We start from the raw sequence: 14,664 nt of genomic DNA on the forward strand, positions 1-14,664 counted from the left end.
CCCTGTAGTTATGCCCCCAGTAGTAATACCCCTGTAGTTACGCCCCCAGTAGTAATGCCCCTGTAGTTATGCCCCCAGTAGTAATGCCCCTGTAGTTACGCCCCCAGTAGTAATGCCCCTGTAGTTATGCCCCCAGTAGTAATGCCCCTGTAGTTACGCCCCCAGTAGTAATACCCCTGTAGTTACGCCCCCAGTAGTAATGCCCCTGTAGTTATGCCCCCAGTAGTAATGCCCCTGTAGTTATGCCCCCAGTAGTAATACCCCTGTAGTTATGCCCCCAGTAGTAATGCCCCTGTAGTTATGCCCCCAGTAGTAATACCACTGTAGTTATGCCCCCAGTAGTAATGCCCCTGTAGTTACGCCCCCAGTAGTAATGCCCCTGTAGTTATGCCCGCAGTAGTAATACCCCTGTAGTTATGCCCCCAGTAGTAATGCCCCTGTAGTTACGCCCCCAGTAGTAATGCCCCTGTAGTTACGCCCCCAGTAGTAATGCCCCTGTAGTTACGCCCCCAGTAGTAATGCCCCTGTAGTTACGCCCCCAGTGGTAATGCCCCTGTAGTTACGCCCCCAGTAGTAATGCCCCTGTAGTTACGCCCCCAGTAGTAATACCCCTGTAGTTACGCCCCCAGTAGTAATGCCCCTGTAGTTACGCCCCCAGTAGTAATACCCCTGTAGTTACGCCCCCAGTAGTAATACCCCTGTAGTTACGCCCCCAGTAGTAATACCCCTGTAGTTACGCCCCCAGTAGTAATGCCCCTGTAGTTACGCCCCCAGTAGTAATGCCCCTGTAGTTACGCCCCCAGTAGTAATGCCCCTGTAGTTATGCCCCCAGTAGTAATACCCCTGTAGTTATGCCCCCAGTAGTAATACCCCTGTAGTTACGCCCCCAGTAGTAATACCCCTGTAGTTATGCCCCCAGTAGTAATGCCCCTGTAGTTATGCCCCCAGTAGTAATGCCCCCTTGTAGTTTGCCCCCCGTAATAATGCCCCCCAGTAGATGCCCCTCAGTAGTAATGCCCCCAGTAGATGCCCCTCAGTAGTAATGCCCCCAGTAGATGCCCCCAATAGATGCCCCTGAGTAGTAATGCCCCCAGTAGTTTGCCCCCAATAGATGCCCCTCAGTAGTAATGCCCCCGGTAGTTTGCCCCCAGTAGATGCCACCCAGTAGTAATGCCCCCAGTAGATGCCCCCCAGTAGTAATGCCCCCAGTAGATGCCCCCCAGTAGTAATGCCCCCAGTAGATGCCCCCCAGTAGTAATGCCCCCAGTAGATGCCCCCCAGTAGTAATGTCCTCCAGTCATTGGCGTTTCTATAATGGGTGCAATGGGTGCGGTGCACACGGCCCCTGGGTCCAGGGGGGCCCACACCGCACCCATTTTAATACTTACCTTTCCGGAGTCCAGTGCCGGGAGCTGCATTCGCGGTGAAAATCGCCGCCAAAATGGCCGCCGCGCATGCGCGGTAGCCAAATTGGTCTCCGGATCATGGCGGGCGCCATGTTTCCGGAGATCTGCACATGCGCAGTAGACTACGGCACAATGCCGGAGTCTACTACGCCGTCTACAGCGCCGTGCAGAGGAGGGGGCCCACCCGGAGGTGCACACGGGCCCCCTCCTCTGTAGAAACGCCCCTGCCCCCAGTAGATGCCCTCCAGTAATAATGCCCCCCAATAGATGCCCCTCAGTAGTAATGCCCCCAGTAGTTTGCCCCTCAGTAGAAATGCCCCCCCAGGAGTTTGCCCCCAGTAGATGTGCCGCTACACAAATAAAAAAAAAACTAAACACAACACACCATACTTACCAAGCCCCGCTCCGTGTCTGACCACTGCAGTCATCTGGGCGTCCGCTCCTCGGCACTATGGGAGAGACGTCATGACGTGTCTCCCATAGCGCGCACTGACAGAGCCGGAAGCCGGAGCTCAGTACTGAGCTCCTGCCTCCGGCTGCCGCTGTGCAGGGAGACGGGCGCCCGCTGGTAACACAATCTCAGCGGGTGCCCGTCATCTCCCTGCTGCAACGCCGGGGACACATGGGGTGAGGTGAGCCAGCGGAGGCGGAACTGCGTTCCTTCTCCAAGTGGAACTGATGGAACGCAGTTCTGCCCCGTTCCGGCTCACTTTAACCCCTGCAGTTATCGCATTGCGGATTGGGGCGAATGTATCAGAGACTGTGATATGCTGCACTTTCTCCTGCCCAGGGGAAGAGCACTGTGGAGTAGATTTAATAAAACTTCTTAAGAATGAAAAGTGCTGATGTTGCCCATAGCAACCAAGCAGATTCTGTCTATCATTTTCTAGGATGCAATACAGCATAGGTTCTCAAACTCAGTCCTCAGGACCCCACACAGGGCATGTTTTCCAGGTTTCCTCACAGAATGTGTCAGTGAGTAATTCTTACACCTGTGCACCTGCTGGGTGACCTGCAAAACATGCACTGTGTGTGTGGGGGTAATGAGAACCTGCGCAATAGAGAAATGATTGTCAGAATCTGATCGGTTGCTATGGGCAACATCACCTCTTTTCATTTTTAGAAGCATTAGTAAATGTGCCCGTGTGTCTGATAGAAGGTGTGATACATCTCCCCTATAGATAGTGAGGAAGCAGCCAGTGACACAGGAAGCCTGACACACGAGGGGTTAATGCTGATGGGGCGTGTCCTGACTACATCTCCCAGCATGCAGCAGCCGGGGCTGACGTCACACTGTGAGCCGGAGATTGAATGACTGGGAGAGGGGAGGTGAGAGCCTGGGCTGTGCCCCCAACTCCCTATATACACATACATACATACATACATACAATATACTGTGTGCCTGCAGACTCCAACTCCCTATATACATACATATTATATACTGTGTGCCGGCAGACCCCAACTCCCTATATACACATACATACATACTATATACTGTGTGCCGGCAGACCCCAACTCCCTATATACACATACATACATACATACATACATACATACATATTATATACTGTGTGCCTGCAGACCCCAACTCCCTATATACACATACATACATACATACATACATACATACATACATACATACATACATACATACATATTATATACTGTGTGCCTGCAGACTCCAACTCCCTATATACATACATATTATATACTGTGTGCCGGCAGACCCCAACGCCCTATATACACATACATACATACATACATACATACATACATACATACATACATACATACATACTGTGTGCCGGCAGACCCCAACTCCCTATACATACATACATACATATTATATACTGTGTGCCTGCAGACTCCAACTCCCTATATACATACATATTATATACTGTGCGCCTGCAGACCCCAACTCCCTATATACATACCTATTATATACTGTGTGCCTGCAGACCCCAACTCCCTATATACATACATATTATATACTGTGTGCCTGCAGACCCCATCTCCCTATATACATACATATTATATACTGTGTGCCTGCAGACCCCATCTCCCTATATACATACATATTATATACTGTGTGCCTGCAGACCCCATCTCCCTATATACATACATATTATATACTGTGTGCCTGCAGACTCCAACTCCCTATATACATACATATTATATACTGTGCGCCTGCAGACCCCAACTCCCTATATACATACATATCATATACTGTGTGCCTGCAGACCCCATCTCCCTATATACATACATATTATATACTGTGTGCCTGCAGACCCCAACTCCCTATATACATACATATTATATACTGTGTGCCTGCAGACCCCAACTCCCTATATACACATACACATACACACATACATATTATGTACAGTGTGCGTCCAGACTCCTACCCCCTATATACAGACATACATACTATATACTGTGTTTCCAGACCCTCTGCCCCCATATCGATCTATCTATATATCTATCTATATATCTATCTATAAATCTATATATATATATATATATATATATATATATATATATATATATATATATATATATATATATACAGACACACACACACACACTGTGTGTGTATGTATGTATATATATATATTATTACTGTGTGCAATGTTCAGTGACCGGTATATATACACTATGTGTGTCTGATGCTGTGTACTGTGTGTACCGCTCAGTGACCGGTATATATATGTTGTGTGTGCCTGATGCATATACTGTGTGTAGCGCTCACTGACCAGTATATATACTGTGTGCAATACTCGGTGACCGTTCTATAAACACTGTGGGTGTGCCTGGTGCTATATACTGTGTGCAATACTCAGTGACATATATATATATATATATATATATATATTACTGTGTGTAACGCTCAGTGACCAGTATATATACACTGTGTGTGTGCCTAATGCATATACTGTGTGTAATGCTCAGTGACCGGTATATATACTATGTGCAATACTCAGTGACCGGTATATATACACTGCGTGTGCCTGATGCTGTATATGCTCAGTGACCGGTATATGTACACCACGTGTGCCTGATGCTGTATACGCTGTGATGCTCAGTGACCAGTATATGTACACTGTGTGCGCCTAATCTGTATATGTACACTGCGTGTGCCTGATGCTGTATACGCTCAGTGACTGGTATATGTACACTGCGTGTGTCTGATGCTGTATACGCTCAGGGACTGGTATATGTACACTGCGTGTGTCTGATGCTGTATACGCTCAGTGACTGGTATATGTCCACTACGTGTGTCTGATGCTGTATACGCTCAGTGACCGTTATATGTACACTGCGTCTGCCTGATGCTGTATACGCTCAGTGACTGGTATATGTACACTACGTGTGCCTGATGCTGTATACGCTCAGTGACCGGTATATGTACACTGCGTGTATCTGATGCTGTATACACTCAGTGACCGGTATATGTACACTGCGTGTGCCTGATGCTGTATACACTCAGTGACCGGTATATGTACACTGCGTGTGCCTGATGCTGTATACACTCAGTGACCGGTATATGTACACTGCGTGTGCCTGATGCTGTATACACTCAGTGACCGGTATATGTACACTGCGTGTGCCTGATGCTGTATACACTCAGTGACCGTTACATGTACACTGTGTGTGCCTGATGCTGTATACGCTCAGTGACCGGTATATGTACACTGCGTGTGCCTGATGCTGTATACACTCAGTGACCGGTATATATACACCGTGTGTACCTGATGCTGTATACGCTCAGTGACCGGTATATATAAACTGCGTGTGCCTGATCGGTATATATACACTGTGTGTGCCTGATGCTGTATACGCTCAGTGACCGGTATATGTACACCACGTGTGCCTGATGCTGTATACGCTCAGTGACCGGTATATGTACACCGCGTGTGCCTGATGCTGTATACGCTCAGTGACCGGTATATGTACACTGCGTGTGCCTGATGCTGTATTCGCTCAGTGACCGGTATATGTACACTACGTGTGTCTGATGTTGTATACGATCGGCGACTGGTATATGTACACTGCGTGTGCCTGATGCTGTATACGCTCAGTGTCCGGTATATGTACACCGCGTGTGCCTGATACTGTATACGCTCAGTGACCGGTATATGTACACCGTGTGTGCCTGATGCGGTATACGCTCAGTGACCGGTATATATAAACTGCGTGTGCCTGATCGGTATATATACACTGTGTGTGCCTGATGCTGTATACGCTCAGTGACCGGTATATGTACACCACGTGTGCCTGATGCTGTATACGCTCAGTGACCGGTATATGTACACCGCGTGTGCCTGATGCTGTATACGCTCAGTGACCGGTATATGTACACTGCGTGTGCCTGATGTTGTATACGCTCAGTGACCGCTATATGTACACTACGTGTGCCTGATGCTGTATACGCTCAGTGACCGGTATATGTACACCGCGTGTGCCTGATGCTGTATACTCTCAGTGACAGGTATATGTACACCGCGTGTGTCTGATGTTGTATACGATCAGCGACTGGTATATGTAAACTGCGTGTGCCTGATCGGTATATATATATACCGTGTGTGCCTGATGCTGTATACGCTCAGTGACCGGTATATGTGCACTGCGTGTGCCTGATGCTGTATACGCTCAGTGACCGGTATATGTGCACTGCGTGTGCCTGATGCTGTATACGCTCAGTGACCGGTATATGTACATCGCGTGTGCCTGATACTGTATACGCTCAGTGACCGGTATATGTACACCGCGTGTGCCTGATGCTGTATACGCTCAGTGTCCGGTATATGTACACCGCATGTGCCTGATGCTGTATATGCTCAGTGACCGGTATATGTACACCACGTGTGCCTGATGCTGTATACGCTCAGTGACCGGTATATGTACACCACGTGTGCCTGATGCTGTATATGCTCAGTGACCGGTATATGTACACCACGTGTGCCTGATGCTGTATACGCTCAGTGACCGGTATATGTACACCACGTGTGCTTGATGCTGTATACGCTCAGTGATCGGTATATGTACACCGTGTGTGCCTGATGCTGTATACGCTCAGTGACCGGTATATGTAAACTGCGTGTGCCTGATGCTGTATACGCTCAGTGACCGGTATATGTAAACTGCGTGTGCCTGATCGGTATATATATATACCGTGTGTGCCTGATGCTGTATACGCTCAGTGACCGGTATATGTACACTGCGTGTGCCTGATGCTGTATACGCTCAGTGACCGGTATATGTACACTGCGTGTGCCTGATGCTGTATACGCTCAGTGTCCGGTATATGTACACTACGTGTGCCTGATGCTGTATACGCTCAGTGACCGGTATATGTACACTGTGTGTGCCTGATGCTGTATATGCTCAGTGACCGGTATATGTACACCACGTGTGCCTGATGCTGTATATGCTCAGTGACCGGTATATGTACACTGCGTGTGCCTGATGCTGTATACGCTCAGTGATCGGTATATGTACACTGCGTGTGCCTGATGCTGTATACGCTCAGTGACCGGTATATGTACACCGCGTGTGCCTGATGCTGTATATGCTCAGTGACCGGTATATGTACACCACGTGTGCCTGATGCTGTATATGCTCAGTGACCGGTATATGTACACCACGTGTGCCTGATGCTGTATACGCTCAGTGACCGGTATATGTACACCACGTGTGCCTGATGCTGTATACGCTCAGTGACCGGTATATGTACACTGCGTGTGCCTGATGTTGTATACGCTCAGTGACCGGTATATGTACACTACGTGTGCCTGATGCTGTATACGCTCAGTGACCGGTATATGTACACCGCGTGTGTCTGATGTTGTATACGATCAGCGACTAGTATATGTACACTGCGTGTGCCTGATGCTGTATACGCTCAGTGACCAGTATATGTACAGTACGTGTGCCTGATCCGGTATGTGTACACTGTGTGTGCCTGATGCTGTATACGCTCAGTGACCGGTATATGTACACCGCGTGTGCCTGATGCTGTATACGCTCAGTGACCGGTATATGTACACCGCGTGTGCCTGATGCTGTGTTCGCTCAGTGACCGGTATATGTACACCACGTGTGCCTGATGCTGTATACGCTCAGTGACCGGTATGTGTACACCACGTGTGCCTGATGCTGTATATGCTCAGTGACCGGTATATGTACACCACGTGTGCCTGATGCTGTATACGCTCAGTGACCGGTATATGTACACCACGTGTGCCTGATGCTGTATACGCTCAGTGACCGGTATATGTACACTACGTGTGTCTGATGCTGTATACGCTCAGTGACCGCGTGTGCCTGATGCTGTATATGCTCAGTGACCGGTATATGTACACCGCGTGTGCCTGATGCTGTATACGCTCAGTGACCGGTATATGTACACCGCGTGTGCCTGATGCTGTATACGCTCAGTGACCGGTATATGTACACCGCGTGTGCCTGATGCTGTATACGCTCAGTGACCGGTATATGTACACCGCGTGTGCCTGATGCTGTATACGCTCAGTGACCGGTATATGTACACCGCGTGTGCCTGATGCTGTATATGCTCAGTGACCGGTATATGTACACCGCGTGTGCCTGATGCTGTATATGCTCAGTGACCGGTATATGTACACCGCGTGTGCCTGATGCTGTATACGCTCAGTGACCGGTATATGTACACCACGTGTGCCTGATGATGTATACGCTCAGTGACTGGTATATGTACACCACGTGTGCCTGATGCTGTATACGCTCAGTGACCGGCATATGTACACTACGTGTGCCTGATGCTGTATATGCTCAGTGACCGGTATATGTACACCGCGTGTGCCTGATGTTGTATACGCTCAGTGACCGGTATATGTACACCGCGTGTGCCTGATGCTGTATACGCTCAGTGACCGGTATATCTACACCGCGTGTGCCTGATGCTGTATATGCTCAGTGACCGGTATATGTACACTGCGTGTGCCTGATGCTGTATACGCTCAGTGACCGGTATATGTACACTGCGCGTGCCTGATGCTGTATACGCTCAGTGACCGGTATATGTACACCGCGTGTAACTGATGCTGTATACGCTCAGTGACCGGTATATGTACACCGCGTGTGCCTGATGCTGTATACGCTCAGTGACCGGTATATGTACACCGTGTGTGCCTGATGCTGTATACACTCAGTGACCGGTATATGTACACCGTGTGTGTCTGATGCTGTATATGCTCAGTGACCGGTATATGTACACCGCGTGTGCCTGATGCTGTATATGCTCAGTGACCGGTATATGTACACCACGTGTGCCTGATGCTGTATATGCTCAGTGACCGGTATATGTACACCACGTGTGCCTGATGCTGTATACACTCAGTGACCGGTATATGTACACCGTGTGTGTCTGATGCTGTATATGCTCAGTGACCGGTATATGTACACCGCGTGTGCCTGATGCTGTATATGCTCAGTGACCGGTATATGTACACCGCTCGTGCCTGATGCTGTATACGCTCAGTGACAGGTATAAGTACACCGCGTGTGCCTGATGCTGTATACGCTCAGTGACCGGTATATGTACACCGTGTGTGCCTGATGCTGTATACGCTCAGTGACCGGTATATGTACACCGCGTGTGCCTGATGCTGTATACGCTCAGTGACCGATGTATGTACACTGCGTGTGCCTGATGCTGTATACGCTCAGTGACCGGTATATGTACACCGTGTGTGTCTGATGCTGTATATGCTCAGTGACCGGTATATGTACACCGCGTGTGCCTGATGCTGTATACGCTCAGTGACCGGTATATGTACACTGCGTGTGCCTGATGCTGTATACGCTCAGTGACCGGTATATGTACACCGCGTGTGCCTGATGCTGTATATGCTCAGTGACCGGTATATGTACACCGCGTGTGCCTGATGTTGTATACGCTCAGTGACCGGTATATGTACACCGCGTGTGCCTGATGCTGTATACGCTCAGTGACCGGTATATGTACACTGCGTGTGCCTGATGTTGTATACGCTCAGTGACCGGTATATGTACACTGTGTGTGCCTGATGTTGTATATGCTCAGTGACCGGTATATGTACACTGCGTGTGCCTGATGTTGTATACGCTCAGTGACCGGTATATGAACACCACGTGTACTTGATGCTTTATACTGTGTGTAACGCTTAGTGACCAGTATATATACTGTGTGCAATACTCGGGGACCGGTATATGTACACTGCATGTGCCTGACGCTGTGACGCGTGGGGACTGATGTATACTGCTGGAGCAGAGCTGGTGACATGGGTTCTATATAATGTACAGATGTAAATATTACATTATGGGGCATATTTACTGAAGTGTGGGTTTCTCTATCATCCATCTATCAACACTGGGAAGCTGGTTATAGACAGGGTCCAAGGAGCTGGGTACACTTTAAATTTTATTTGTGTGGCTGGCTCCTCCCCCTATGCCCCTTCCATCAGCCCAGTTTAGATGTTGCCCATAGCAACCAATCAGCTTCTACTTATTATTTATCTAGCACCTTCTAAAAAATAATAGCTAGAATCTTATTGGTTGCTATGGGCGACATCCCTATGTCTAAAACCTGCACTTTAGTAAATACACCCCTATATGACTGGATTTGTTTGAAACTCAGTTTCTGTAAAAAATATTAATTATTGTTATTAGTATTACTCCTGATGTCCCACCTGGCGGTATAGAGAGTGTCTGCTGCTGGTGTCTCCTGGGTCCCTGTGCACACCAGATTTCTTTCTTCTTTACTACTTACTCTATAAGTTATTTGTTCTTTGTTTTCTCTGTATGTGACCTTTCCCAGCCCATACGTCCGGCGTGCCCAGCCCTGCAGCCTGCTTCAGGTGCATCCTTGTAATGTTACGTGTAGCAGGGCAGGGCTGGGGCTTGCACAGGTGTGTACGCACTATCTGGCCGTGTGATTGCTAGCTCTGCGGTGACAGCGTGGCTCAGAGTGCTGCTGCTGGGCCGGACCCTGACCAGGATTCGGCTTATCCTGGAAACTTTGTGTAACAGATTGCTGATCACTGTCTCCATAGACATCATGCATGGTAGCACAGTGGATAGCTTTACAGTTCTGGGGTCATGGGATCAATTCCAACCCAGGCATTCTCTGTGTGGAGTTTGTATGTTCTCCTTGTGTTTGCGTGGGTTTCCTCCGGCTGTTCTGTTTTCCTTCAACAATCCTAAAACATACCGGTGGGCTAACAGGATTCTGATTCTGACCCTAGGTTGTGTATTTGTGACAGGGACTATAGAGTGTAAGCTCTGCTGGCACAGGGACTGATGTGAATGAAATACTCTGCGGAGTATGTGTGCTATGTAATAACTGGTAATATATGTGAGGTGGCGGAATGGCTGGTAGAGGTGTCAGGGTTAGGGAGTGATTTGCTAGTTGGGGTACACACTTTGGCCAACAGTGTAATAAGCAAAGTGCCCTGAGTCCTACTGGAGATAGAGCGCTATATAAATATGTATTATTACTAGCAGAGGGGGCACAGCCGGTGTGGGGGGCAGGCACCATTGCCCCTGTGAATACCCCATGGAGTGGTGTATCTGAGACCTCACAAAATGTTGCAACGGAGCTCACACTTGTTTAGTTCCGCCCCTGGCTCTGGCCCCAAGCCTTCTGGGTAATTTGCTGAGCCGTACCTGCCAGGTGTGTGGGGGTGTGCCTGACACGATGGCTGCACAGTGGTCCTCCCTCACCTGACACGTCTGGGTGCCTGCAAGTGTCTGCGCTCCCCTGTGTAACACTGAGAACACAAGGTAACGTCTGTATGTGCTGTCACAGGGAGGTACGAGGTGCGGCACAGCAGGTTTGGCAGGCGGCTTAGCTCTGCATTCATAGCTTGGTAACCAGAGCTTTACAGGATGGTCTTCTGTGTATTTGATGCCAGCAGGTGTCCGCAGCGCTGTACAGGGAGGGTGCATGCAGTGCTGCAGTATCCCAGAGCAGAACTCAGACTATGTAATGTATGCAAGTGCTGTGTGTGTGTGTGTGTGTATGTATGTATGTGGGGGGGGGTCCTGGGTGCAGATATCGAGAGGATAATGATGCTGCAAGTTCTGTCACACAATGGGTGGTCATTCCGAGTTGTTCGCTCGCTAGCAGTTTTTAGCAGCCGTGCAAACGCTATGCCGCCGCCCACTTGGAGTGTATCTTAGCTTAGCAGAAGTGCGAACGGTTGTATCGCAGAGCGGCTACAAAATAATTTTGTGCAGTTTCTGAGTAGCTTCAGACCTACTCAGCGCTTGCGATGCCTTCAGACTGTTCAGTTCCTGTTTTGACGTCACAAACACGCCCTGCGTTCGCCCAGCCACGCCTGTGTTTTTCCGAACACTCCCTGAAAACGGTCAGGTGACACCCAGAAACGCCCACTTCATGTCAATCACTTTGCGGCCAGCAGTGCGACTGAAAAGCTTTGCAACACCCTGTGTAAAACTACATTGTTCGTTGTAATAGTACGATGCGTGTGCGCAGAAGTGCAGATTTTTGCCTGATCACTGCGCAGCGAACGAAAGCAGCTAGCGATCAACTCTGAATGACCCCCAATAGCCGCTCAGAGGTACATTTATTAGCGCTTACCTGTATTGCGCCACAAAGGTTCCGTGGTGCTGCTCCTAGGGGTAGCACACATTAACATTACACAGTAGAAGGTTACGTGCAGGACCACCAATGCATAGACGTAATTCCGCTCTGAAAATGTCATCATTCTATAGAAAAGAAAATGCAGAGAGTGCCTTGCTCACAGAGCTTACATTCTAAAGAAGGCATTTTCTCATCTTTGGGAGTAATTTTAGTTTTGCGGTGTAATGCCACCCCTCCGGTGGTCTTATGGCAGTGCCAGTCCTGTGCATGGCATGACGGGGGTCTGGGAGTGTCAGAGTCTTCTATGTCACGTGTGGATGAATGACATACATGTGGGTGTATGTTACAGGCCAAGTCACCATGTCCGAGAAGAAGCCAAAGAGAATCCTGGTGACCGGAGGCGCCGGCCTGGTGGGGAGAGCCATCGAGAAAGTGGTGGCAGAGGGAGAGGGGCAGCCGGACGAGGAATGGATCTTTGTGTCGTCGAAGGACGCCGACCTCACGTGAGCCTAATTTTCTCCTGTTATATAGTCTGTCTTCCAAGTAATACGCAGATCCTCCCATCGTTACTATCCGTAGGTACACATACACGCAGTTATTATCTGTGCACATTTATTGCGGCCGCTAAGCACACCCGCATTAGGGCAAACGTGCTCTAGTACAGTAACTTGTATTTATGTTGTCACATTTCATTCCAGGTCAGCTTTGTGTGGTGTGTCCCGGAACATTGTTCCGTCCAATAACCAGTGAAGTTAACATGTAGGATGTAAAAGTCATGGGACAGATATTCTTAAAATTCAGGCAGTGTGCTATGAGCAACTTCTTAAAACATCTGCTCTGACATTATCAAAATATCCGTCATGGAGGCAATTTATCCTCCCATATGGTGTCATATCAGAAATAGTTCCGCTCACGTAAGCTTGGTTTATCTGTATATATGGTATATAACGTGGTAACGGCTCCTCTCTATACTGTAACCGTTCTGTCGTTGGCTCTCCTTACATTGCAGGAATGCAGCAGACACCCGAGCTCTGTTTGAGAAGCATAAACCCACCCACGTCATCCACTTGGCGGCGATGGTGGGTGGCCTGTTCCGGAACATGAAATATAACCTGGATTTCCTGGTAAGGAATGTCTCATGCAGGAGTAATATGTACCACGTCCATAATATAACAGTATCCTGTCCCCTTGTCACTTCCCGCTGCGTCATTCCACGTGGGACTGGCCGTAATCTGGAATATACCAATAGGGCGCCGCTTAGTTACACGCTACACGTTTATATGATGTTACAGTATTTTCTTTTTAAATTTAATATTTCTTTATTAATTATAACATTCGTTTGCATTCAAACTAATACGCTAATCTGCTGCAGTAAGGGGAAAGTGTTCTGCAAAGCTGAGGCCTTGCGGTAGCAGCGTGAGAATGTAACAGAGATCCTGGATGTCCGCCGTGTTGTGTCACCGGGAGCGTGCAGGGGCTGAGAGCGCTGAAACTGCTGTCATTTCCGATACGTGTCAGCTGAAATCTAACACTCCCAGAAAATGGACAGCTACCACCCCCCAAACGTCCACTTCCTGTCAATCAGCCTGCGTTCGTCTAGCGATCAAAAAAGACGCAGGATTTTTTTCGCAGTTTAGCCTCGTGCCTGCGCATTAAGATCCGTCATTTGATAATCGGTCTATGTGCGATTTCACACAACAGCGACCAGGTCTGAATTAGGCCCAATATACTGTTGGTGCTACAAATGTGTGTGTATGTATGTATGTATGTATGTATGTATGTATGTATGTATGTATGTATGTATGTTTATATATATATATATATATATATATATATATATACATATATACACACTTATTTTATTATTATATAAGCAATCACCAGGACACACAGGTATTTACGTAGATAATGAGCGGCAGTGACTGGTTCGGACGCTGTTGCTTGGTGGCAGATGATAATAAGCAGGCTGTATACTGAGCCACAGATGGTAGCGGAGAGTGTCTCTATAGATATATACGATATATCCTCTTCCCTTCCAGAGGAATAACCTGCATATTAACGACAACGTCCTGCATTCGGCGTACGAGCTGGGAGTACAGAAGGTGGTTTCCTGCCTCTCCACCTGCATCTTCCCAGACAAGACCACTTATCCCATCGATGAGACCATGGTAAGTAGCCCCTGTGATGTGTGTTGGACCACTCTGCGTTATCTCCCCGTACCTACCTCTCTGCGTCCTTCTATCGCCTGCAGATCCACAGCGGGCCTCCTCACAGCTCAAACTTTGGGTACTCCTATGCCAAGAGAATGATCGACGTCCAGAACAGGTAATACAGAGACAGGTGTGGTATAATGTAGCTGGGGATTACCAGGCCCCATAGCACAATACGGGAGGACCCCTCCGCCTCTCCGTCGCTGGCTGTACAGGGGTGGGGGCTTTGTATTATTTATTAAGTTTCTTATATAGCGCAGCATATTCCACTGCACTTTCCAACAGTAATAGAACAAAACTGGGTAAAAACAGACTTAGAGGTAGGAAGGCCCTGCTCGCTAGCTTACACTCCATATAGGCCAGTGATGGCTAACCTTGACACTCCAGCTGTTGTTGAACTACATATCCCAGCATGCCCTGCTAC

The 14,664-nt window shown here is 48.5% G+C and overlaps 2 protein-coding genes across 3 annotated transcripts in view; one reads left to right on the forward strand and one right to left on the reverse strand.

Annotated features, from left to right (window-relative positions):
• Window positions 1-1,851, reverse strand: part of CCDC166 (coiled-coil domain containing 166) — a 50,420-nt gene extending 48,569 nt beyond the window's left edge. Inside the window, exon 1 of the mRNA XM_063921129.1 lies at window positions 1,801-1,851. The gene's annotated coding sequence lies outside the window, so the exon portion shown is untranslated. The remainder of the gene's footprint in view (window positions 1-1,800) is intronic.
• Window positions 1,852-2,627: 776 nt separating this feature from the next.
• The window catches only part of GFUS (GDP-L-fucose synthase), a 28,108-nt gene continuing 16,071 nt past the window's right edge, over window positions 2,628-14,664 (forward strand). The window contains exons 1-5 of one of the 2 annotated variants that reach the window (XM_063921130.1): window positions 2,628-2,735; window positions 12,380-12,533; window positions 13,040-13,154; window positions 14,070-14,198; window positions 14,282-14,355. In XM_063921130.1, the coding sequence (XP_063777200.1) occupies window positions 12,391-12,533; window positions 13,040-13,154; window positions 14,070-14,198; window positions 14,282-14,355 (461 nt within the window). In that variant the 5' untranslated portion in view covers window positions 2,628-2,735; window positions 12,380-12,390. Of the gene's footprint in view, window positions 2,736-11,184; window positions 11,208-12,379; window positions 12,534-13,039; window positions 13,155-14,069; window positions 14,199-14,281; window positions 14,356-14,664 lie in introns of those variants that run through there. The other variant, XM_063921131.1, reaches the window with a different exon arrangement.

The sequence above is a fragment of the Pseudophryne corroboree genome, chromosome 5 (genome assembly GCF_028390025.1).
Source record: "Pseudophryne corroboree isolate aPseCor3 chromosome 5, aPseCor3.hap2, whole genome shotgun sequence".
NCBI classification, from domain to species: Eukaryota; Metazoa; Chordata; class Amphibia; order Anura; family Myobatrachidae; genus Pseudophryne; species Pseudophryne corroboree.